Source organism: Lampetra fluviatilis, chromosome 48 (assembly GCF_964198595.1).
Source record: "Lampetra fluviatilis chromosome 48, kcLamFluv1.1, whole genome shotgun sequence".
NCBI classification, from domain to species: domain Eukaryota; kingdom Metazoa; phylum Chordata; class Hyperoartia; order Petromyzontiformes; family Petromyzontidae; genus Lampetra; species Lampetra fluviatilis.
In genome coordinates, this window is record NC_136322.1 from 4,834,237 (window position 1) to 4,860,043 (window position 25,807).

At 49.8% G+C, this 25,807-nt stretch overlaps 1 protein-coding gene across 4 annotated transcripts in view; it reads left to right on the top strand.

Annotated features, from left to right (window-relative positions):
- LOC144948278 (acyl-CoA 6-desaturase-like) overlaps positions 1-25,807 on the top strand; it is a 58,927-nt gene that overhangs the window by 17,612 nt on the left and 15,508 nt on the right. For 3 of the 4 annotated variants that reach the window (XR_013640128.1, XR_013640129.1, XM_078877709.1), the window contains exons 7-11: positions 1,371-1,468; positions 2,031-2,127; positions 2,703-2,782; positions 3,394-3,519; positions 4,433-4,480. Coding sequence is in view for 2 of the 4 variants with exons in the window: in XM_078877709.1 (XP_078733835.1) it covers positions 1,371-1,468; positions 2,031-2,127; positions 2,703-2,782; positions 3,394-3,519; positions 4,433-4,480 (449 nt within the window). In the remaining 2 variants the exon portion in view is untranslated. Of the gene's footprint in view, positions 1-1,370; positions 1,469-2,030; positions 2,128-2,702; positions 2,783-3,393; positions 3,520-4,432; positions 8,420-25,807 lie in introns of those variants that run through there. The other variant, XM_078877710.1, reaches the window with a different exon arrangement.

The following is a 25,807-nucleotide window of genomic DNA, read 5'->3' on the forward strand; positions in this document are numbered from 1 at the left end:
TTTCTCTTACATCACACGGGTCTACCCTGTACTATATACTACCAGACAAACCCAACATTAAATTATATACTGTATTACTATACACCACTCTATACCTTCGACTATAATATTACCCTAAGTATTATTCTACCCACCCTACTGTATAGAAAAGGTAAATGCATCACTGAACAAAAACATATACGAATAAAACTAAACTAGTTTTTTTTTTATCTTAACAGGTGTAAGCCCTCACTGGTTATTTAGCCTCTTGTTCAGAAGCCACCCTGACGTGGCTTATCACTAAGGATAGCAGCTCAACCGATTTGTGGCCGATATCATCGTCATCACCACCACCACCACGTGGAGATTCTATCAAAAGCAGGCCAATGGTTTTTCGAATGGTGTCGCGATCCCTCTGACGGACTTCCAGGGAGTAGACCAAAGCCTCCTCTTGGCTTCGAGTGGCCTCCAGGATGACTGTTCGGGAGGCGAGGGTTTGAAGGGACTGGAGGAAAGGTGCAAATGGGAAAAGGCGGAAAAAATGGAATTCGAACCTGGAGGCGACGGTTGAGAACCTATGAGGGAGAAGGACGGGGGATTGGCCCGGGGTAAAAGCGGTGAGAGAAAGTTCGAGAAGGAGGGCTCGAGAAGGACACAAGGGGAAGGGAACGTTCGAGGGAAGGGTCGAGCTTCAAAGACCCGGAAGAAGCCGGGCCTAGGGTGGTTGCTGCGTGTCACAACAGTGTAGTGACTACATCAGAGACACTAGGAGTAGGAGGCACTCTGTTTATTAACATGGCCTTATCAAATTTTCTTGCTGTGGATTTCACACCTGATGATGATTGCTTGTGTTGCAGTCGAAACGTCGTGAGAATTTTTGTTTGTTTTATATTTGTATTATTTTATTATTTCCCTTCTACGTGACTTTACCGAAAGAACCAAGAGAATATGGCCTTATCAGTTAATACTTTATAACTCGTCACTAAATGAACTACGGTTCCCAGCCAGGACAGCTGGTAGACTGCCTGACTGGCGAAGACTCCAGCAGCACGACGGGATCCCACTCCAAACGACAGCCCCGAGGTCCCCTCCCGGGGCCCCTCTTATACTCTTATACTGTCAGCGTGGCCTGGCTCCGCCCCCGACCACGCCCCCTTTCTGGAACTTACTAGCGGGTGGGGTCTTGATGTGCCCCTTCCGTGACCCTTCCCATAGATCCCTCTCTCGTCTATCACGTGGCCTGCCGTCAGTCAGGACTGCTGTAAGCTGCAGATCCCCTTCCCCGCCAGCAGCCAGCGCTATGCTGCTACGTGACCGATTCTATGTCACTACAACAGTCAAGAGGCTCCTAGTACACGGTTGCTGTCGGTGTCGTTATACGTGCATTGCAGGACCTGGTGTGGTCGGTCACCTACTACATCCGCTACTTCCTCACCTACACTCCTTTCTACGGCCTCCTGGGAGCCATGGCTCTCATCTTCGTGGTCAGGTGAGGAGCGTCGATCCCACCATCCCCCACTCCACCCCAGGAAGACGCGGCCTTTATCCGCTGCTGGATGGAGATCAATGTGACTGTTGTGGTGGTGATGTCTCGACCATACGCGTGTGTTCTTTAATCCACATGCTCCTCTGTCTTTCTGTGTAATCACCATCACCATGGTCTGTCCACTGTTGGGTCGAGATCACCGTGATGGTGGTGATGTCTCCTCTCTGACGATGACGATGATGTCTCTCCCCTGCGTGTGTTCTCTAATCCAAGTGCCCCTCTCTCTCTCTGTCTAATCATCATCACCATCACCATAGCCTACCCACTGCTGGATCACTCTGACGACGATGATGATGTCTCTCCCCTGCATGTGTTCTCTAAGCCACGTGCTCCTTTCTCTGTCTCTCAGTGTAATTACCACCATCACCATTGTCTATCCACGGCTGAATGGCTTTCGCGTTCGTTTTGTTGTTGTTACTATGGCCGCCTGTTGGGCAGTCCGGCGGCCCCTCTTGAAAGACGCGCGTCACGACTCCTCGTCGTCTCGCGTGCCCCCCGTGCGCAGGGTGATCGAGAGCCACTGGTTCGTGTGGGTGACGCAGATGAACCACATCCCTATGGACATCGACCACGAGAAGCACAAGGACTGGACCACGATGCAGGTGTGAGCCCACGACCGCGCGGGCAGCACAGGGCGGCCTGTCCCAAGCCGCCGCGTGAAGTGTTGAAGGCTGTCGCTGCTGTCAGGAGGTCACGGGACAGGCCCAGGTGCCATGGGTTGACTGCCGTGCCAGGCTGGGTGCGGAAGGAGTTCACGGGACAGACCCAGATGGTGCCATGGGTTCACTGAGACGACTGGCAGATGCACCAGCTGTGCCCTCATGATGTGCCAGGATAGGTGCAGGAGGTCATGGTACAGACCAAGGCGCTATGGATTGACTGCTGTGCCAGGATAGGTGCAGGAGGTCATGGGAGAGACCCAGGCATTATGATGGTGGCGGGTTTAACGACATTCATATTTACGCAATCTAACCCTCCCCAAAAACCCTCTATTATGGATAATATTGGTCGTGAAAGCCTTCTGCTACGTGTTAAATTGATCATTCATTCTGTCGCGGATTCATTTTTAAACCTGTTAGAGCATGGCGTGCTAACACGTACACACACAGACGCGTGGGCTGTCGTGCAAATCCAGACCCCTGTAGGTCCGTGATGTTCGTTTGCCATCTGTTTGCAGCTGGAGGCCACGTGCAATGTGGACCAATCGTTCTTCAACGACTGGTTCAGCGGTCACCTCAACTTTCAGATAGAGCACCAGTGAGTGACCAAACGTCACCACCAGTGACGTCATCATCAACACCGTCAACGACAGATCAGCACCATCAGCATCATTATCAATACCATCAACGTCACCGTCAACACAACCAACGTCATCGTCAACACAACCAACGACACATCAGCACCATCAACGAAACATCAGCATCATGAACACCATCAACGTCATCATCACCACCCACACAGTTACCATGTATGTTTGTGGTTGCTGTAATTGATGATGTTGATATTGATGTTGGTGTGGTTGACGTTGGTCTTGATGATTTTTTTGTTGATATTAATGTTGTTGATGATGTTGTTGGTGTTGTTGATGATAATGTTGATATTGTTGATATTGTTGATTTTATTGATGTTAGTGTTGGTGTGGTTGACGTTGGTGTTGATGATGTTGCTGTTGATATTAATTGTGTTGATGATGTTGATGTTGTTGGTGTTGTTGATGATAATGTTGATGTTGTTGATTTTGTTGATGTTAGTGTTAGTGTGGTTGATGTTGATAATGTTGATATTAATGTTGTTGATGATGTTGTTAGTGTTGTTGATGATAATGATTTTGATGATGTTGATGATGTTGATGATGTTGACGTTTCTAGCCTCTTCCCCACGATGCCGCGTCACAACTACCACAAGATTTCTTCGCTCGTCAAGTCGCTCTGCAGCAAACACGGCCTGGACTACCAGAGCAAGCCGCTCATCACCGCGTGCGTCGATGTCGTTCGGTGAGACATGGGTGGGGAGATGGGGGAGATACGAGGATATGGGGGAGACACGGGGGAGACACGGGGACATGGGGGGACACGGGGGAGATACGGAGACATGGGGGAGACATTGGGAGAAACGAGGGAGACACGGGGACACGTGAGAGACACGGGGACACGGAGGAGACACGGGAATATGGAGGAGACACGGGGACATTGGGGAGACATTGGGAGATCTGGTGGAGACATATGGAGACACGGGGGAGACACGGGGACATGTGAGAGACACGGGGACATGGGGGGGGCACGGGGGAGACACGGGGACACGTGAGAGACACGGGGACATGGGGGAGACACGGGGACACGTGAGAGACACGGGGACACGGAGGAGACACGGGGACATTGGGGAGACATTGGGAGATCTGGTGGAGACATATGGAGACACGGGGACATGGGATAGACGTGGGGAGAAACGGGGGAGACACGGGGAGAAACGGGGGAGACACGGAGAAGACACGGGGGAGACACGGGGAAGACACGGGGACATTGGGGAGACATTGGGAGGCACGGGGACATTGGGGAGACATAGGGAGACACAGGGGAGACATGGGGAAACTCGGGGGTACGGTGAAGACACAAGAATATAGGGGAGACATGGGGAAACATTGGGAGACACGGGGACATTGAGGAGACATAGGGAGACACAAGGGAGACATGGGGAAACTCGGGGGTACGGTGAAGACACAAGAATATGGGGGAGACATGGGGAGACATTGGGAGACACGGGGACATGGGGGAGACACCGTGGCTGTAGCGCTGCAGATGAGAGACATCTTGCCAAACCCAGTGGTCTGTCTGCGTGGTTGTTGTTGTTGTGGTTGGTGGTGACGACGTTTTTGTTTCTCTCTCCCCGTCTTCCCATCCCCAACGCCAGCTCGCTGAGGGCGTCTGGGGAGCTGTGGCTGGACGCTTACATGCACAAGTGAGGTGGTGGACGATTGTGGGAGACAACAACCACCATCATCATCCACTACCATTCACAACCACAACCACCATTCACCACCAACCCCATTGTTTATACGCAGAGCACTACACACACACCTCTGATGCAATATTGAAGCCCGCACTGTACGTAGCACATCATGCACTGTACACCGCACTGTACACAGTACAGATACAGTGCGCACGCAGTACACACATAGTACACATGCACACACACCGACACACCACGCACAGACACTCCACGCACCACACTCGTTCCAAACAGCGCGTTCACAGCACTCACACTCACCTCCGATTGGCAGTTGCCTAGGTACGGTGCGAAAAAGGATCAACACACCAACACAAAAGATCCCCGGCGTAGCCTTTAACAGAATTGTTGGGGGGGACAAGTTCTGTTAGCGAGCACACGAGGTGGTGGGTGGCCCGGCCGCCTTAGTCTCCCCGAGTGGCGATGTTTTCACACCGCACCAGGGACTCGTTTAAGGCTGAGTCCACCTAGGCGGAGGCGCAGGACCTGTTCAGATATAGTCGTCACGAGTGCTGGCGGTGGCTGCGAGAGCGGGAATCGAACCCCGGGTCCTCCAGGTTCGCAACTGAGCGCGTGAGCCCGTGACGACACTAAACCACGCCCACACCACGCACACCTGACCTCTACGTCACAGAGACACACACACACAACCACGTGACTTCCGCTACCGTCACCCCTCCAAGGAAATCCGCATGGGGAACTTTTTTTTAGTGATTTTTTTTTGTTTTGGTACAGAAAACGTCGGGGCGGCGAGCGTTTATGCCGCCTGGGACTTTTAACGCTCCGATAGCGCGGCACGCAGCGGTAGCCCCATTGAGCAATCCCCTCCGCCTTGCTAATAGTCTGGGAAAATCCTCGATGTAGGCCCGCTGGGGCGTTACTTGTGGGGACTCGTGGCTTCAAATGAACGGTGCCGATCATTGCAACGTCTTCTCATTTGCAGCGTCACATTATTCATTCGGCCAATCGAAACGGCCATGGCGATGTTGGCCGATCGGGTCGCCGTGTTAAATCATTGACCAATCGGAGGACGGTGTTTGATTGGCCAGTCGAGACGGCCGTGGTGATAACTGTTGATAGGGTCTCTGTGTTAAATCGTCAAGCAATCGGAAGACGGTGTTTGATCGGCCAATCGAGATGGTCATGGTGATAAATGTCAATCGGGTCGCTGTGTTAAATCATCGACCAATCGGAAGACGGTATTGAATCGACCAATCGGGATGGCTGTGGTGATATTGGCCCATCGGGTCACTGTGTTAAATCTTCGACCAATCGGAAGACGGTGTTTACTCAGCTACTCTGCTCAGATGTGATGCCGTGAAATTGACGGCCGTGTTCAACTATCCAATCACACGGCAGTGTGCCACTGGCCAATTAGAAGACGACAGTGTTGAATTGGCCAATTTTGTATGGCCCTTGGCGATATCTTTGGCCAGTGAGTTCACTGCGTGGCATTGAATCGACCAATTGGAGCGACGGGCTGCATTTTTAATTGTTCGAAATATCGTGATAGCGATGTGGACAGCAGCGAATCGGAGAAAAGCATTTGAATTGGGTCATGCTCACGCCTATCAGGATGGGCCAATCAGATTGTAGCATTTTGCGCGCGTTCACTCTCGATGGTTTGGTAGTGTTGATAGTGGGCCCACTGTAGTTGAAGGTTAGGTTGGGGCCCACGTATTAAATATGGCCAGAATCGTTGTGCAATTGGCCAGCCTATTCATCTCTCTCTATTCATATCTGCCCTCCCCCCCAACCTCTATATGGTGCTTGGTACGCTGAGTGTGTGGATGGGTGGGGTGCCCTGATGTGGTGGCTCTGGCTGGGCCAGTTATTCCACTCTCTCACACACACGCACACAGAGACCCAAACCAGTTCGACGCTGACTGGTGACTGGTTCCAGGGAGTTGTCGATTTCATTTCCCGAAACCCCCCCACTAAGCCCTTGCTGGCTTCTCATCACGCGCCCTGGTTATTTGCCTGCTGTGCCCTTCCAAACGCACCGCGCCTGCCTGATGATTGTTCAACATGTCCCACGCGATAAGAGAGGAGGATGGCCGATTGGAGTTCACGACGGAGAGCGCGTATGTGTGTGTTTGTGTGTGTGGGGGCCTTCGTCGGTGCTACTCACTAACAGCTCTTGCCCCAATAGTCTGTTAAAAGCTACAGGAGGAGGGATATCTTTGTATTTGTGGGGAGCGGCGGTGCAGTGGTCAGCGTGCTGCACTGAGCTACGGCCACCACGATAATCTGGACTGGTTCTGGGTCCTCCCCTAGATTAACTCAGCCTCAAATGAGTACCCGGTGCGGTGTATGTGTATAGAACATCGGCACTGGGGCGACAAAGGTGGACAGGCGTGGTGATGGCAACTTACCCCCCTCGTATGCTGTGCCAGCCTTTGTAAGTGTTGATTGCTAACAGTGAGTATGAGAGTTTGTGAGTGAGCGGGTGAGTTTGCGAGTGATAGTTAGTGAGCGGGTGAGTGAGTCTGTGAGTTTGTAAGTGAGAGTGTGGGCGAGTGAGTGGGTGAGAATGTGTGTGATTGGGTGTGTGAGTGAGTGTGTAAGTGAGTGTGAGAGTGTGAGTGGGTGAGAATGTGTGTGATTGGGTGAGTGTGTGAGTGAGTATGTAAGTGGGTGTTAGAGTGTGAGTAGGTGAGCGAGTGGGCGAGTGAGTGGGTGAGAATGTGTGTGATTGGGTGTGTGAGTGAGTGTGTAAGTGAGTGTGAGAGTGTGAGCAGGTGAGCGAGTGGGCGAGTGAGTGGGTGAGAATGTGTGTGATTGGCTGTGTGAGTGAGTGTGTAAGTGAGTGTGAGAGTGTGTGCATGTGAGCGAGTGGGCGAGTGAGTGGGTGAGAATGTGTGTGATTGGCTGAGTGTGTGGGTGAGTGTGTCTGTGAGTTGGCACAGTGGTGGGCACAGGTGGTTCGCCTGCAAGTCATCTCAATCAGTACAACCCATGACACATGCAGGGTCTGTTCCCGTGACCACCTTCTCCTGCACCTAACCTGGCACAGCAGTCAACCCGCGGCACCTGCTGGGTCTGTCCCGTGACATAATTCCAGCAGCCAGAACCCCGGAGTGTACCTAGCCTGGCACAAGCCCCCGTGGAGACGTTACCACGGGGGTGCTGCTGTTTGTTTACCAATCATCGGGCTCGTGCGGTGTGCGCATTTACGACCGGTGAGGGCGATCCATCCGGTGACGGCAATGTTCGGGGAATGTTGGGGGGGGGGGACGTTCGGGAAAATCCGACTCTACGTCGCTGTCACAGCGAGCGAGCGAGCGAACGATCGACGTTCTACGTTGACTTTTGTAAGAGCCCAATACGATGAATTTCGTTATTGTTTCGTTTTCATTTGGGTTCAACGAAGGGCGAGGCGAGGTGCCAATCCCTTTGGTGATGTTGGCGGCCCGTGGTCGATCCGAAGGAGGTTGGGGTGGGGTGGGGGGGGTCAAAGATCGCGCGAGGTGGAGAGACATTCACCCCTCTCCATCATCGATGGCGTGTTCGCGGAGGAAATGGTTCGGGGGTGGATTCCCCCCCCCCTTTGTTCGAAACGCACGCGCTCACGCACGCGCTCGTAGAACTGAAAACCCGCGGTGCGGTTGTGGGTAAAAGCGGCCATCGACGACGGCGATGGTTATAATTACAGGCAAACAATGATAATTGATTTTTGAAAGATGGAATTCGCGTGACGCTTAAGTTAATTGTGGCTACGTTGATGATTATGGTGGCGATGTGGAGAGAGAGGCGCCTGGATGAGGAGATGACAGCAGAGGGGACTTGGAGACTATCTGAGATATTCGACCTCGTGGTGTTTAATCATTTTACTGTTTTTAGTGCTGTGTGCAAACTTTCAACAAGAGTAATTAAACTTGGAAAGATGTGGACCGGAGTGCCTTGTTGGTTCCTGCCACCGCACTCACTCACCCAGGCACTCACTCACCCAGTCACTCACTCATCCAGTCACTCACTCACTCACCTAGTCACTCACTCACCCACTCACTCACCCAGTCACTCATCCACTCACACACTAACTCACCCAGTCACTCACTCACTCATTCACTCACCCAGCTTCTCACCCAGTCAATCAATCACCCAGTGATCCATTCACTCTCACAGTCATCCACTCACACACCCAGTCATTTACTCACCCACTCAATCAACCAGTCAATCACTCACCCAATGATCCACTCACCCACTCACTCACCCAGCTACTCACCCATTCAATCACTCACCCAGTAATCCACTCACTCCCACAGCCATCCACTCACACACCCAGTAATTGACTCACCCACTCACTCAACCAGTCAATCACTCACCCAATGATCCACTCAGCCACTCACTCACCCAGCTAATCACCCAGTCAATCACTCACCCAGTAATCCACTCACTCTCACAGTCATTCACTCACACACCCAATCATTTACTCACACACTCACTCAACCAGTCAATCACTCACCCAGTAATCCACTCACCCACTCACTCACACAGTCATCCACTCACACACCCAATCATTTACTCACCCACTCACTCAACTAGTCAATCACTCACCCAATGATCCACTCACCCACTCATTCACCCAGTCATCAACTCACACACTCACTCGTCCAGTCAACCACTTAAGCGACTCACTCGCCCATTCAACGACTCTACTGCAGTACGACAACGCTACTTGCCACCGTGCCCCGCGAACTTCACACCGATTGATTCACCCGTGCCCAGGAGCCGCTCGACACCACCGTGGGGATTCCCAAACGTTCCCCAACTTACAAACAACAACCCCCCCCCTCGCGGAGTAAGCGGATCATTTCCAGAAACCCGTGGCCAGTAAACCGGGTAATCTTCTCTCACATTATGGAGGTCACCATGAGCAACACAGGAGCGTGAGAGTGTGTGTGTGTGTCGTCTGTGTGTGTGTATGTGTGTGTGTCTGTGTGTCTGCATCTACCAGTCATCTCAGCCAACCCATGTCATCTGGGTCTGTCCCGTGATCTCCTCCTGCCAGCAGCAGCGAGCCTTTGACACTTCACGTGATAGCCTCAAAGTGCACCTGTGTAAACATCGCCACTAGGGAGACAAAGGCGGCCGGGCGTGGTGTTGGCCACCCACCCCCTAGTGTGCCGTGCCGGCCTTTATAGGTGCTCGCTAAGGGCACTTGCCCCTATAGTCTGTTAAGGCTGTATGGGGGATCTTTGTGTCTCTGTGTGTCTGCATCTACCGGTCATCTCAGTCAGCCAACCCGTGTCATCTGGGTCTGTCACGTGACCTCCTCCTGCCAGCGGCGAGAGCCTTCGACACTTCACGTGGCAGCCTCAAAGTGCACGTGGCCTGGCACAGGCGCCGTGGTGACGTCACCGCCACTTCGTGGCGAATGGCGTGGTGGTGCTTGTGGTGGTGGTGGTGGTGCTGGTGGTGGTGCTGGTGGTGGTGCTTGTGGTGGTGCTGGTGCTGGTGGTGGTACTGGTGGTGGTGCTTGTGGTGCTGGTGGTGGTGCTTGTGCTGGTGGTGGTACTGGTGGTGGTGCTGGTAGTGGTGCTGGTGGTGCTGGTGGTGCTGCTGGTGGTGCTGGTGGTGGTGGTAGCGGGGAGCGGCAGTGTAGCTGTTCGCGCTACGCTGCACTACGAACCCGGCGACCCGAATTCGATTCTCACTCTAACGGCCAACAACCAGTGGCGATGATCTGAACCGTTCCTAGGTTGACTCAGCCTCAAATGAGTACCTGTGGCACGTTGTGTGAAAGCATTACCACTACAGGGAGATAAAGGCGGTCGGGCTCGTGTGCCGTGCCGGCCTGCAAAGGTTGCTACTCGCTAACAGCACTTGCCCCAACAGTCTGTTCAGGCTGTACTGGGGGAACTTTGTCTTTGTGTGTGTAGCGGTGGGGAGCGGTGGCGCAGCGGTTAGCGCTACAAACCCGGGGGGGGGGGGGGGGGGGGTTTGGAGGTTCCATTTCCGCTCACGACCCCAAAAATGTCAATCTCGAGCACCTGCAGAATAGGCCTCAGCTGCAAAAGGGTCCAACGCGAAACGTCCGTTTGCACGCCGGCCCCTAATTAACATTCCGGGCGACATTAAATACGAGCGGCTTTCAGTTCATTAACAGCGGCTTAGCACAAAGACAAAGATCCCCCGTATAGCCTGTGACATACTTTTGGGGCAAGGGGGCCGTCCATAAATGACGTCACGCACATAGGGGGAGGGGGGGGGTCAGACATTTGTGACGATGTGTGACGAGGGGGGGGGGGTTTGAGAAATGTGATGTCTCATCAAAATGCGCAACTTTAAATAAACATAGACAACACGTTCTACTTAATTAAATAGACTTTTTAATAAATGTTTTCTCCGACATCAGAGTACAGCGCCACATTAAATACGCACTGCAATAACAATAGTTTAAAGCGATTTGAAGCATGTTTAATTTTAAAAATGAAAATATGGTTTTGGGGGGGGGAGGGGGGCAGAGCTTTGTGACGTCATATTTGAGGGGGGGGGTCTGACGTTTTGTGACGCCGTGTGACGAGGGGGGGTGGGTCAAACATCGTCCATAATCACGTGACGTCATTTATGGACGGCCTCTGAAGGCCGGCACGGCACACGAGGGGGTGGGTGGCCAACACCACGCCCGGTCGCATTTGTCTCCCCAAGTACTCATTGAGGCTGAGTCGACCTCAACAAAAACAACCGCCATTCGCCACTAAGTGGCGGTGACGTCACCACGACGCTTGTGCCAGGCTATGTGCACGTAAAGTGTCGAACGCCCGCTGGCAGGAGGTCACGGGGCAGACCCAGCAGGTGCCACGGGTCGACTGATTTAGATGACCGAGATGACTGGCTGATGCACCACCTGTGCCCCCTACTGTGCCAACTTGCTTTGCTTTAGTGATAGGCATTTACCCTTTCAACTGGTACAAAAACGGACACCTTTTGGCGTCATCTGGTCCAACACCATGTGAGACTAGGCTCTAAGAAAAGCTGTCTCGGGTGTGGACCAATCAACTTCACGGACAGTGCATATCATTATCAGAGTTGTTTCTTTTTGTTTGCATTTTGACTGCTTGTGTTGTGGTTATTGCAAACATGATGCCTTGTTTAAAGGTGTCAGTTTTTGTACCAGTTGAAAGGGTAAAAATTGATCACTATATTTTGCCACTGGTAAAGGAGGTCTCATAGTGTAATCGCTTTGCTTTAGCCACCCGGCGCTCCGCTCGTTGTTGTGAGCGTCGCTCCTCCGCCCTCCACAGAGGCCGATCTTGACACCGCTGGTACCAGTCATCGGCAAGTCCACTCAGCTCCACGTCCTCCTGTACCACATCACTCCATCTCTTTTCTAGCCCGTGCCGCGCCCGTTTAGCCCCCTCGACCCGGCCCTACAAAAGCTGTTTAGGCATGCGGTGGCTGGGCATGCGGGCTACATGACCCAGCCAACGCAGTCTTGCCTGCCGGAGGAGCTCACACACACACAGGCAAAGCTGTTCGGTCGATATAATTCCTGGAACACGTTGGGCTGAGAGAGTGGGGGGTGGGGTGTTGACCTCCTTACACGTAGGCTATCTACGATCCAAATGTTACGATTATTATTCATTACAGTATTTTTAAAACGGACCAACCCGGTCTTGCATGCCACGTGGCATTGTAGCTTTACAAATACAATGTTGAGTTGATGTGTTTGTACATTTCATTTTCTAGTAAATTAGAACATACTATTTGTTCTTGGCTCCTATTGTTGTTGTTGGTTGTCGGACAACTTGTCCATAAGAAAGACAAATGTCCCCCGTGTAGCCTCTAGCAGACTGTTGGGGCAAGTGCTGTTAGTAACGAGTAGCACCCAGCGCCTATACACAGACAAAGATCCCCCTGTAGCCTTTAGCAGACTGTTAGGGCGAGTGCTGTTAGTAGTGAGAAGCAGCAGCGCCTATACACAGACAAAGATCCCCCGTGTAGCCTCTAGCAGACTGTTGGGGCAAGTGCTATTAGTAGCGAGTAGCAGCGCCTATGAAGGCCGTCACTGAGAGGGTGAGTGGGTAGCACCACGCCCGGCCGCCTTTGTCTCTCAAGAGGCGATGTTTTTAAATTCCACACCAGGTACTCATTTGAGGCTGAGTCCACCTAGGGGCCGTCCATAAATGACGTCACGCGATTTTGGACGATTTTTTTACCCCCCCCCTCTCGTCACACGGCGTCATAAAAAAGTCAGACCCCCCCTCAAATATGACGTCACAAAGCTCTGCCCCCCACCCCCCAAAATATAACATGCTTCAAATTGCTTGAAACTATTGTCATTGCAGTGCGTATTTAATGTGGCGCTGCACTCTGATGTTGTAGGAATTTTTTTTTATTAAAAAGTCGGTTGCTACCAGAGTCCGACCATGCGGGCCCCCAGCAGAGTTTGGTTATTGGCGTTTCAGAGGCATTCGAAGCTCCCTAAGCCCCCCACCCCCACCGCCCTTCGACCTTAATTCCCAACGTCACCAGGACGTCGCAGCCCGCACGCGGAGCAGGAATGTGGAGTGCGGGTGTAGGTGCCGGTAGGAAGAGGCAAGCACGAGCAGTGAAGAGGGTCAGTACCGGATTAGACTGGTGCAGGTCCTGTCGCATATGCTATGAAGGGGCCCTAAAAAAAAAACAAGAAAAACACACATACATTTTAAAACACACCAATGTTTTACTTGCACAGTAAAGTAATTGGATTTTTTTCATTTGCTACAGAGCCAGATAACACTGGTCAACACACTTTTTCTGGCATAAGGTATTCCAACGGTGTTAAGGTAATTTTGGGGTGCTGATTCCAAATCTGACATCAGGTTTTTGAGATATCAAATATTGCATTTTCAATAAAAACTGCAGAAGAAAAATATGAAATAAATGTGGATATCTACATAAAATGATATTATAAACACACTATCCTAAAAATACAGCACCATATTTTAACACTAAAGCAGTCACTGACTCGCAACCACTTGCAATCATAAGTGACAGAGTTAATTTCGGGTAAAATCTATGAAAATGGGGTATGCCAATAGCATAAAATGAGATGTGATAGAGCAAATCTGAGATCAGATTGGGAATCAGCACCCTGAAATTAGTCTAAAACAGGTGCAAAAGTCCAGGCCTGATTTTTTTTTTGGTTGACCAGTGTAATGCGACACATCGATAACCTTAAACACCCAGTCGTTCATAAAAGTTGAAGGCAGTGTAGTACTATAGTAATAGAGCAAGTGCAGAATCACTGAACCGGAATTGATAGCTTGAAAGCATTTAGCGCGGGGCCCTTGAAAGTGCGGGGCGCGTAGCATTTTGCTACTTTTGCTACCAGGATAATAAGACACTGATAAGTAGCATGTGCTACTTTTGCCACGAAGTGAATCCGGTGCAGGCCGAAGCCACCGCGGATGAACAGAACGGGGGTAGCAACGGTCGTGTTGATGGCGATATCGATCGATTTGCGCGCCACAACTGCTAAATTCGATATCACTGTTAGGGGCGCTGCGGTGGCTAGGAGATGTTTACTACCTCGCCTGGTACACAGGAGGTCGTGGATTCGATGCCGACTCTGACACCTGCTGCTGTACGTTTGGAGTCAGCGTCTCTCTCATCATCATCACGGTGGCTAGGAGATGTTAACTACCTCGCCTAGTACACAGGAGGTCGTGGGCGCCTGCTGTATATTTATGGTGCGTTTCTCTCTTTCTTTCATCATCATCATCATCATCACGGTGGCTAGGAGATGTTAACCAGCTCGCCTTGCACACAGGAGGTCGTGGGTTCAATGCCGACCCTGACATCTGCTGCTGTACCTTTGGAATCAGCGTCTCTATCATCATCATCACGGTGGCTAGGAGATGCTAACTACCTCGCCTGGTCTACAGGAGGTTGTGGGTTCGATCCCGACACTGACGATGCCTGCTGCTGCATATTTGGAGTCAGCCTCTTTCTCATAATCATCACAGTGGCTAGGTGATGTTAACTACCTCGCCTGGTATGCACGAGGTCGTGGGATCGATCCCCACCCTGACGCCTGCTGCTGTATATTTGGAGTTTGCGGTGGCTCTCTCCCCGTGGTCGCGTGGATTTTTCTCTTGGACGTCACAACGCGTCGAGATGATTTGGCTGCTGCGATACATTTCCAAGTGTTGATTCGCCACTTGGCTGAGCCGCTATCGCTTGTCATAGCCAGCTCAGTAGAGCCTTATCTGGTCAATTATGAAATAGTTTAGTTTTTGTGCCAATGCAGAAAACTATAACTAGCTTCTTCTTGGTTATTTCGGTAAAGTCACGTAGAAGGGAAATAATAAAATAATACAAATAAAACATAATAAAATAATTCTCACGACATTTCGGCCACAACGCAATCAGCCATCTTCAGGTGAAGAACAGGTCTGTCGGAAAAACAGCGTCTGAATGAAACACCACCAAGCTTGGCAGCGTATATTTAAGCTGGGTTGGAGGGGGATGAGCGCCTTGACAAAATAATTTTCATTACTAATCCCATATCTGCATTTCCCATAAATATGCTAAATCCCTGCAGTCACGAAAGCTTTAAATCGAAAAATATAACTTGCTTTTTACTTTAATGTTACCATGTGTAAGTCCCACTACTGAGCTACTATACGTGGCTGTGTTGTGCCCGAAACGTCGTGATTAAATGTATTAACATTTTCTCATTGGTACTTTCGGTGAGGTCACGAAAAAGGGAAATAATAAAATAATAAAAATAAAACATAATAAAATAAAATTCTCACGACGTTTCGCACACCAGGCGAGGTAGTTAACATCTCCGAGCCGCCACGGCGCAATGCCAAAAACCACCGAACGGATGCTGGATCACTGAACAAAAAACTGAACACGATTCCAGGTGTGGCGTCCCCTGGCCTCACATCGTAGGAGGTAGCTTGCTCGCAAACGACAGGTGTCTTTGTCTTTGCTTGTGTTTGCGCTTCTGCTGCAGGGGAGTGTCCCTCCGGCAGCTGCTGTAACAGGAAAGAAAGTGAATCCGCGACAATGAATGGTAAGGTATGTTCATGCGGAAGGAAGCCAATCGGCGTCAAGGAGGGTGGCCTAATATTTTAGGGGGCTTTTTCGATCCACGACTCGTCCCTTTAGGTCCAGAAATCACGTGACGATGAACGTGTTTTTATTCAAAATATGATAGCCATGCTGGATCCATGCTCGAAGACAAAGGCAGAGGTATTGAAAATGTCATAGCCATGCCCGATCGACGCTCGAACACACAGGCAGAGGTATTGAAAATGTCATATCCATGCCCGATCCACGCTCGAACACACAGGCAGAGGTATTGAAAATGTCATATCCATGCCCGATCCACACTCGAAGACAAAGGCAGAGGTATTGAAAATATCAGAGCCATGCTGGATCCACACTCGAACACATTGGCACAGGTATTGAAAATATGATAGCCATGCCCGATCCACGCTCGAACACACAGGCAGAGGTATTGAAAATATCATAGCCATGCTCGATCCATGATCGAACACATAGGCACAGGTATTGAAAATGTCATAGCCATGCCCGATCCACACTCGAAGACACAGGCAGAGGTATTGAAAATATGATAGCAATGCCCGATCGACGCTCGAAGACATTGCCAGAGGTATTGAAAATGTCATAGCCATGCCCGATCCACGCTCGAACACATATGTAGAGGTATTGAAAATATGATAGCGGTGCCCAACCCATGCTCGAACACAAAGGCAGAGGTATTGAAAATATGATAGCCATGCCCGATCCACGCTCGAACACAAAGGCACAGGTATTGAAAATATCATAGCCATGCCCGATCCACGCTCGGAGACATACAGTAGGCATAGGTATTGAAAATATGATAGCCATGCCCGATCCACGCTCGATCCATGCTCGAACACATCAAGCTTTGCATTGTTAAAAAAAACCGGTCGATTCCCGTTTAACCGCGCATTGAATCGTTAAAAACACGTGGATTCCCGTCCCAGTATTCCTAATGTGGGCAAAGCCGCCGCTTCCTTACTCCGTGTGTGGGCCTAAAGCACGAATAAAATGTATCATTCATTCTGTCTCGGATAAAAAAAAAATACCCTCTAACAGCGCGCCCACCACTGTTGTTGTCCCGCTGAAACGGAAAAATAAGTAATGAATAATAAATGTAAGGATTGTTTCATTTATTTATTTCCTTACTTCCAGTCGCCCTCCCTCCCGTTTGTTGATGGTGCTGAGTTTCCCCAATTCATGCATTGCCCCCCTCCCCTGGCCAGCGCTCTCCCCCTTTCCCTTGCAAAATGCCAAAGGGGTTGCCCCCCCTCTCTCTCTCGTCTTCTCCCTCTCTCTCTCTGCCTTCATGAATGCCGTCATTATCTGTCGCGATGTCGCGGTCAAAAGCAAATGTCCCCCGTGTAGCCTCTCAACATGGCTGTCACGGGGGCAAGTGTTGCGAGCAGCGAGCGGCACCGTGATGGGAGGGGGGGGGGCAGCACCACCCCCGCATGGCCGCCTTTGTCTCCCACAGTGTCAATGTCGCCTACACATCGCACCGGGTATACTGCTTTGAGACTGATTCGACCTCGTGCGAGGCCCACTTCCGGTTGGGACATTCGTCACCCATGCCTGCACCACCGCTACGAAGACAAAGATCCCCCAGGTAGCCTCTAACAGACTCTCGGGGCAAGTGCTGTCAGTAGCGACCAGCGGCGGCAGCGCCTATATATAACACACACACACATGCACGCGGTACGCGTGTTCTCGTGCGAGCTCTCAAAAGCTCCACACATCTTCTTGGTTCTTTCGGTAAAGTCACGTAGAAGGGAAATAATAAAATAATAAAAATAAAACAATACAATGCAATTCTCACGACGTTTCGGCCACAACGCAAGCAGCCGTCCTCAGGTGAAGAACAGGTCTGTCGGAAAGACAGCGTCGTGAGAACCAGACGCTGTCTTAAGAATCAGACGCTGTCTTTCCGACAGACCTGTTCTTCACCTGAGGACGGCTGCTTGCGTTGTGGCCGAAACGTCGTGAGAATTGTATTTTATGATGTTTTATTTTATTATTTTATTATTTCCCTTCTACGTGACTTTACCGAAAGAACCAAGAAGATGAATCCCTGCAGTCACGAAAGCTTTAAATCGAATTTTAAGCTCCACACAGATGGATTTAAGAATCCATCGCTGTGCCGGCAACATTCATTGTCTGCCACGTCGCGTCGGGACTGTTTACCTGTGACTGGGACCGCTGTTTATGGGTCGGCGATTGGCAAACTCGGAGTTAGCGGTGGTACAGGGCTCAGGAAACGGATTCCGCGGTGGCTAGGAGATGTTAACTACCTCGCCTGGTATACAGGAGGTCGTGGGTTCGATCCCGGCCCTGACGATGCCTGCTGCTGTATATTTGTAGTTTGCGTCTCTCTCTCTCTCTCTCATCATCATTATTATCATGACAGTGGCTATAGGATATGCTAACTACCTCGCCTGGTCTACAGGAGGTTGTGGGTTCGATCCCGACACTGACGATGCCTGCTGCTGTATATTTGTAGTTTGCGTCTCTCTCTCTCATCATCATCATCATCACAGTGGCTAGGAGATGTTAACTACCTCGCCTGGTCTACATGAGGTCATGGGTTCGATCCCGACACTGACGATGCCTGCTGCTGTATATTTGGAGTTTGCGTCTCTCTCTCTCATCATTATCATCACAGTGGTTAGGAGATGTTAACTACCTCGCCTGGTCTACAGGAGGTTGTGGGTTCGATCCCGACACTGACGATGCCTGCTGCTGTATATTTGGAGTTTGCGTCTCTCTCTCTCATCATTATCATCACAGTGGCTAGGAGATGTTAACTACCTCGCCTGGTGTGCAGGAGGTCGTGGTTTAGATCCCCCTGACGATGCCTGCTGCTGCTTCTATCTCTATCTCCCCCGTGGTCGCGTGGATTTTATTTCCGGGTCCATCTCCGGGTTTTTCCCTCCACATTTACAATCAGCGTCACCACGCGTTCAGAGTATTCGGCTGCTCCTCTAAACTCCCAGGTGATGACGACGACGACGATGATAGCAGCCACTTTGTTGAACAGTTCAAGTTTTCAAGTTTTTTCAAGTTTCATTTATTAGGTATAGCCCTGTGAGCCATTCGGCTCTTGAATCGGGTGCAACCGCAACAAACAAAAAACAAAAACATGAACAAGAAAACATCTTAAAGTGACTATGTGCATATTCTTAGGTTTTTTCGGTAAAGTCACGTAGGTAAAAAAAAAAATATTTTACTTGTATTAATTTAAATTTTTTACCTACGTGACTTTACCGAAAAAACCTAAGAATATGAATCCTTGCAGTCACGGAAGCTTCAAATCTAGAATGACTAAGTGCAAACAGAAAATCCAAGAAAAGACAGCAAAATATTGCAGAAAAAGCACCGTACACCAACACTGTGTGCCAAAATCCCAGTGGGATGCAAGTCAGTTATCATTCGTGTGATGGCCACACCTGGTCACAACAAAAACTCGTTTCACAGCAAGTCGCCTTGAGTCGTCTTGAGTCTCGCTTGGAACCGAACAGCGAAGGATGTTTTTTTTTAACACATCCCACAAATGCATAATATAACCAGCATTGCTTGCGTACGATCAACAACTCTGGACCGGTTTCCACGTTCTGCGTCTCATCAGCAGTGTGAGCCTCCCGCGTGACCCAGTTGCTGAGTGAACTGCCAAATGTTTAAATTTCGATGTAAAGCTTTTGTGACTGCAGGGATTCATATGCTTGGCTCTTTCGGTAAAGTCATGTAGAAGGGAAAAAATAAAATAATAAAAATAAAACATAATAAAATAAAATGAGAATTTTATTTTATAATAAAATGAGAATTTTATTTTGTTAAATTTTTATTATTTTATTATTTCCCTTCTACGTGACTTTACCGAAAGAACCAAGAATATGCCAAATGTTTATGTGCACGGACTTGTTTCAACATGCAGTGCCTTATCAGCAGAGGCTAGGGTAGCTTGACCCAATGCTAGCGAACTGCCTGACACTTAGAGGTTAGGACCGCGTGTGTCTATGAGTCTCTGTGTGTGTCTGCGGGTCTCTGTGTGTGTCTACGAGACTCTGTGTGTGTCTACGAGTCTCTGTGTGTGTCTGCGGGTCTCTGTGTGTATCTACGAGACTCTGTGCGTGTCTACGAGTCTCTGTGTGTATCTACGAGTCTCTGTGTGTGTCTGCGGGTCTCTGTGTGTGTCTACGAGTCTCTGTGTGTGTCTACGAGTCTCTGTGTGTGTCTACGAGTCTCTGTGTGTCTACGAGTCTCTGTGTGTGTCTACGAGTCTCTGTGTCTGTCTGCGGGTCTCTGTGTAAGTCTGCGTTTCTACGGAAGTCTAGGTAGGGGTCTCTTTACGAGTCTCTGGGGTCTTTGTGTGTGAGGCTATGGGTCTCTGTGTGAGTCTATAGGTCTCTGTGTGTGAGTCTCTGGGTATCTGTTTGTGAGTCTCTGGGTCTCTACGTGAGTCTATGGGTCTCTATGTGAGTTTACGGGTATCTTTGTGTGAGTCTATGGGTCTCTGTGTGTGATTCTATGGGTTTCTTTGTGTGAGTCTATGGGTCTTTATGTGAGTCTACGGGTCTCTATGTAAGTCTCTGTGTGTGAGTCTATGGTTCTCTGTGTGTGAGGCTATGGGTCTCTGTGTGAGTCTATAGGTCTTTGTGTGTGAGTCTCTGTGTGTGATTCTATGGGTCTCTATGTGAGTCTATGGGTCTCTATGTGAGTCTACGGGCATCTTTGTGTGAATCTATGGGTATCTGTGTGTGAGTCTCTGGGTCTTTGTGTGTGAGTCTATGGGTATCTCTGTGTGAGTCTATATGTCTCTGTGTGTGAGTTTCTGGGTATCTGTATGTGAGTCTCTGGGTCTCTATGCGAGTCTACGGGTCTCTATGTGAGTCTCTGGGTCTCTGTGCGTGAGTCTATGGTTCTCTGTGTGTGAGGCTATGGGTCTCTGTGTGAGTCTATAGGTCTCTGTGTGTGAGTCTATGTTTATCTGTATGTGACTCTCTGGGTCTCTGTGTGTGATTCTATGGGTCTCTATGTGAGTCTATGGGTCTCTATGTGAGTTTACGGGTATCTTTGTGTGAGTCTATGGGTCTCTATGTGAGTCTACGGGTCTCTATGTGAGTCTCTGGGTCTCTGTGTGTGAGTCTATGGTTCTCTGTGTGTGAGTCTATGGGTATCTTTGTGTGAGTCTATAGGTCTCTGTGTGTGAGTCTCTGGGTATCTGTGTGTGAGTCTATGGTTCTCTGTGTGTGAGTCTATGGGTATCTTTGTGTGAGTCTATAGGTCTCTGTGTGTGAGTCTCTGGGTATCTGTGTGTGAGTCTCTGGGTCTCTGTGTGTGATTATATGGGTATATATGTGAGTCTATGGGTCTCTATGTGAGTCTATGGGTATCTTTGTGTGAGACTATGGGTGTCTGTGTGTGATTCTATGGTTCTCTGTGTGTGTCTATGGGTATCTTTGTGTGACTCTCTGGGTATCTGTGTGTGATTCTATGGGTCTCTATGTGAGTCTATGGGTCTCTATGTGAGTTTACGGGTATCTTTGTGTGAGTCTATGGATCTCTGTGTGTGAGTCTATGGGTATATTTGTGTGAGTCTATGGGTATCTTTATGTGAGTCTATGGGTCTCTATGGGAGTCTACGGGTCTCTATGTGAGTCTCTGGGTCTCTGTGTGTGAGTCTATGGTTCTCTGTGTGAGTCTTTGGGTATTTTTGTGTGAGTCTATGGGTCTTTGTGTGTGAGTCTCTGGGTCTCTGTGTGTGAAACTATCACTCTCTTCGTGAGCCAATGGGTATCTATGTGAGTCGTTGAGTAACTTTCTGAGTCTATGGCTCTTTCTGTGATTCTATGGGTCTCTATGTGAGTCTATGGGTCTCTATGTGAGTTTACGGGTATCTTTGTGTGAGTCTATGGGTCTCTATGTGAGTCTACGGGTCTCTATGTGAGTCTCTGGGTCTCTGTGTGTGAGTCTATGGTTCTCTGTGTGTGAGTCTATGGGTATCTTTGTGTGAGTCTATAGGTCTCTGTGTGTGAGTCTCTGGGTATCTGTGTGTGAGTCTATGGTTCTCTGTGTGTGAGTCTATGGGTATCTTTGTGTGAGTCTATAGGTCTCTGTGTGTGAGTCTCTGGGTATCTGTGTGTGAGTCTCTGGGTCTCTGTGTGTGATTATATGGGTATATATGTGAGTCTATGGGTCTCTATGTGAGTCTATGGGTATCTTTGTGTGAGACTATGGGTGTCTGTGTGTGATTCTATGGTTCTCTGTGTGTGTCTATGGGTATCTTTGTGTGACTCTCTGGGTATCTGTGTGTGATTCTATGGGTCTCTATGTGAGTCTATGGGTCTCTATGTGAGTTTACGGGTATCTTTGTGTGAGTCTATGGATCTCTGTGTGTGAGTCTATGGGTATATTTGTGTGAGTCTATGGGTATCTTTGTGTGAGTCTATGGGTCTCTATGGGAGTCTACGGGTCTCTATGTGAGTCTCTGGGTCTCTGTGTGTGAGTCTATGGTTCTCTGTGTGAGTCTTTGGGTATTTTTGTGTGAGTCTATGGGTCTTTGTGTGTGAGTCTCTGGGTCTCTGTGTGTGAGACTATCACTCTCTTCGTGAGCCAATGGGTATCTATGTGAGTCGTTGAGTAACTTTCTGAGTCTATGGCTCTTTCTGTGAGTCTATGGGTCTCTGTGTGTGAGTTTCTGGGTCTGTGTGTGAGTCTCTTGGTCTCCACGTGAGTCTATGGGTCTTTATGTGTTGAGTCCATGGGTTTCTATGTGAGTCTATGGCTCTTTACGTGAGTCTCTGGGTCTCTATTTGAGTCTCTGGGTGTCTAACAGTTGAACCGAGATGAACCCACGATATATAAATAAATTAGGCACTAACAGTTAAACCGCAGCAGCGAATTACATGAACCGTGGACTACCCATTAACCGCGGGGGTCATTTAAATTTTACAGGCCGCAGTAAAACGACAAAGGTAGAAGTTCAGCCCTGCAAGTGCGTTGTCACGGCACGGTTCTCGATAAGGGGGGCCTCTCCCGTTATCTTATCTTACATTTATATATTGAGAAAGAGAACGTCTCATCTCAATGTGGTCTCTGGCAGAGGTTAAACGGCGGTAATGATAATGAAGTGATCACGATGGCAGGGGCAGTGCAAGGGCCGAGGAATGAGGTGACACTCAAGACTGCCCATAGAGCAGTGTTGAGTCTGTGGGGAGTGTTGAGTCTATGGGCAGTGTTGAGTCTGTGGGCAGTGTTGAGTCTATGGGCAGTGTTGAGTCTATGGGCAGTGTTGAATCTATGGTGCAGTGTTGAGTCTATGGGTAGTGCTGAGTCAATGGGCAGTGTTGAGTCTGTGGGCAGTGTTGAGTCTGTGGGCAGTGTTGAGTCTATGGGCAGTGTTGAGTCTGTGGGGCAGTGTTGAGTCTATGGTGTAGTGTTGAGTCTATGGCGCAGTGTTGAGTATATGGGCAGTGTTGAGTCTATGGGCAGTTTTGAGTATATGGGCAGTGTTGGGTCTATCGGCAGTGTTTAATATATGGGCAGTGTTGAGGAAATGGGCAGTGTTGAATCTATGGTGCAATGTTGAGTCTATGGAGAGTGTTGAGTCTATGGCCAGTGTTGGGACTACGGGCAGTTTTGAGTCTATGGGCAGTGTTGAGTCTATGGAAATTGTTTAGTCTATGGACAGTGTTGAGTCTATGGGTAGTTTAAGTCTGCAGTGTTGAGTCTATGGAAAGTGTTGAGTCTATGGAAAGTGTTGAGTCTATGGGCAGTGTTGAGTCTATGGAAAGTGTTGAGTCTATGGACAGTGTTGAGTCTATGGGTAGTTTAAGTCTGCAGTGTTGAGTATATGGAAAGTGTTGAGTCTATGGGCAGTGTTGAGTCTATGGAAAGTGTTGAGTCTATGGACAATGTTGAGTCTATGGGTAGTTTAAGTTTGCAGTGTTGAGTCTATGGAAAGTGTTGAGTCTATTGGCAGTGTTGAGTCTATGGGCAGTGTTGAGTCTATGGGCAGTGCTCGTCTATGGGTAGTGTTGAATGAATGTGCATTGTTGAGTCTCGAGTGTAGTGATGAGTCTATGGGCAGTGTTGAGTCTCTGGGCAGCGCCATAACGGGGGCCATCTTTCCCTTTGTGCGTATGTCTGGCGCTCGCTTAACAACACTTGCCCCAACAGGCGAGTGAAGGCTACGGTGGGGGGGGGGAGATCGTTGCCTTTTGTGTGTGTGCGTGAGAGAGTGTCAGTGAGCGCGTGCATCAGGACGAATCGGGTTCATGCCGGATCTGCAACGCTGGCATTTCGACAGCACTCTGTGTGCCTCTCTTTGTTTTTGTGCGGGCGGGCGGGCGGTGGCGCAGCGGTTAGCGCCACGCCGTGCTGAGAATCCGAGAGACAACCACCCCCCCCCCCCGAATTCGATTCCCACTCACGGCCACCACCAACACCCAGTAACAAATTATCTCATCCCCTAGGTGGCGCGTGGCGTTGTTGAGTATGCTGCTGTTGATTGTTGTTATGATGATGATGGGACACTTAATGATGGCTAAGCAGCTGTTGACGATGCTGATAATGCTGTTGATGATTGGCCGCCATGCTCGCTAGGAGATGTTAACTACCTCGCCTGGTACGCAGGAAGTCGTGGGTTCCTTCCCAACCCTGACGCCTGCTGCTGTATATTTGGAGTTTGTGTGTCTCTCTCTCTCTCTAAGTTGAGAGATGTTAACTACCTCACCTGCTACGCAAGGAGTCGTGGGTTCGATCCCAACCCTGACGCCTGCTGCTGTATATTTGGAGTTTGCGTGTCTCTCTCTCCCCGTCGGGAGATGTTAACTACCTCGCCTGGTCTACAGCAGGAAGTAGTGGGTTCGATCCCAACCCTGACGCTTGCTGCTGTATATTTGGAGTTTGCGTGTCTCTCTCTCTAAGTTGAGAGATGTTAACTAGCTCGCCTGGTACGCAGGAAGTCGTGGGTTCGATCCCAACCCTGACGCCTGCTGTATATTTGGATTATGCATGTCTCTCTCTCCAAGTCGGGAGATGTTAACTACCTTGCCTGGTACCCAGGAAGTCGTGGGTTCGATCCCAACCTTGACGCCTGCTGCTCTATATTTGGAGTTTGCGTGTCTCTCTCTCCCCGTCGGGAGATGCTAACTCCCTCGCCTGGTACGCAGGAAGTCGTGGGTTGGATCCCAACCCTGACGCCTGCTGCTGTATATTTGGAGTTTGCGTGTCTCTCTCTACCCGTCCGGAGATGTTAACTACCTCGCCTGGTCTACAGCAGGAAGTCGTGGGTTCGATCCCGACTCCGTGGTCGCGTGGGTTTTTCCAGGTTTTTTTCCCCTTCACCTTTAGAAATGCGCGTTCAGAGTATTCGGCTGCTGCTATACAGATGTAATGTGAGGATATATCCGGCTCACTGACGTATCACAACTCGTCATGATGATTGGCTCTGCCGGTCCTAGTTTTTAGCCAATTTGGAGGAAGTCTAGGGGCGTGGCCCTGACGTAATGGAAAGGTGACAGCTGTAAGGATTGGTTCTGCTGGCTTTGGCCACAGCCAATGGGGAGATGAGTCAGGGGCGTGGTCCCGGGAGCTTACGAGGGGGCCTGGAATATTCCATGGAGGCTAACGAGGATTGGCGGAAACGTACCACGTGACCCGGGTATTAAATAGGGGTGGAGACGAACGACACGTGGTCAGAACGGGAACGAACAGAGGAAGGGGGCCACGCGGAAGCGGGGCTCCGGGTTGCCACATGGCAGTGCGTCTCTCTATCTGTCCCTCTCATGTCAGCAGCGTGTAGGAAAGCTGTAATACAAGTTGAATTAAAGACGGATTCCAGAAGTCGCCTCAAACGAGCATTATTACACATTTACCCCTCGATGATGATGACGACGATTGTATCAGCCACTTGGGTTCAGCTGCTATCATTCCTGACAGCCAGAGTCGCTTTTGCAAAGGAGCCACTGCCGGGCTGGTAAAATAAAATAAATAAAATGATGGCAATAATGGAGGCGAATCGATGATGGCTCAGGAGCCGATGCTGCTGATGATGTTGATGATGGTGGTGTGTAGGTAACAGCTCCATAATGGAGGCAATTGATGATGGTGGTGAGTAGGTAATAGTTCCATAATGGAGGCAATTGATGGTGGTGCTGTGTGTAGGTAATATCTCAATAATGGAGGCAATTGATGATGGCCTAGTAGACGCTGCTGATGATGATGTTGATGATGGTGGTGTGTAGGTAATAGTTC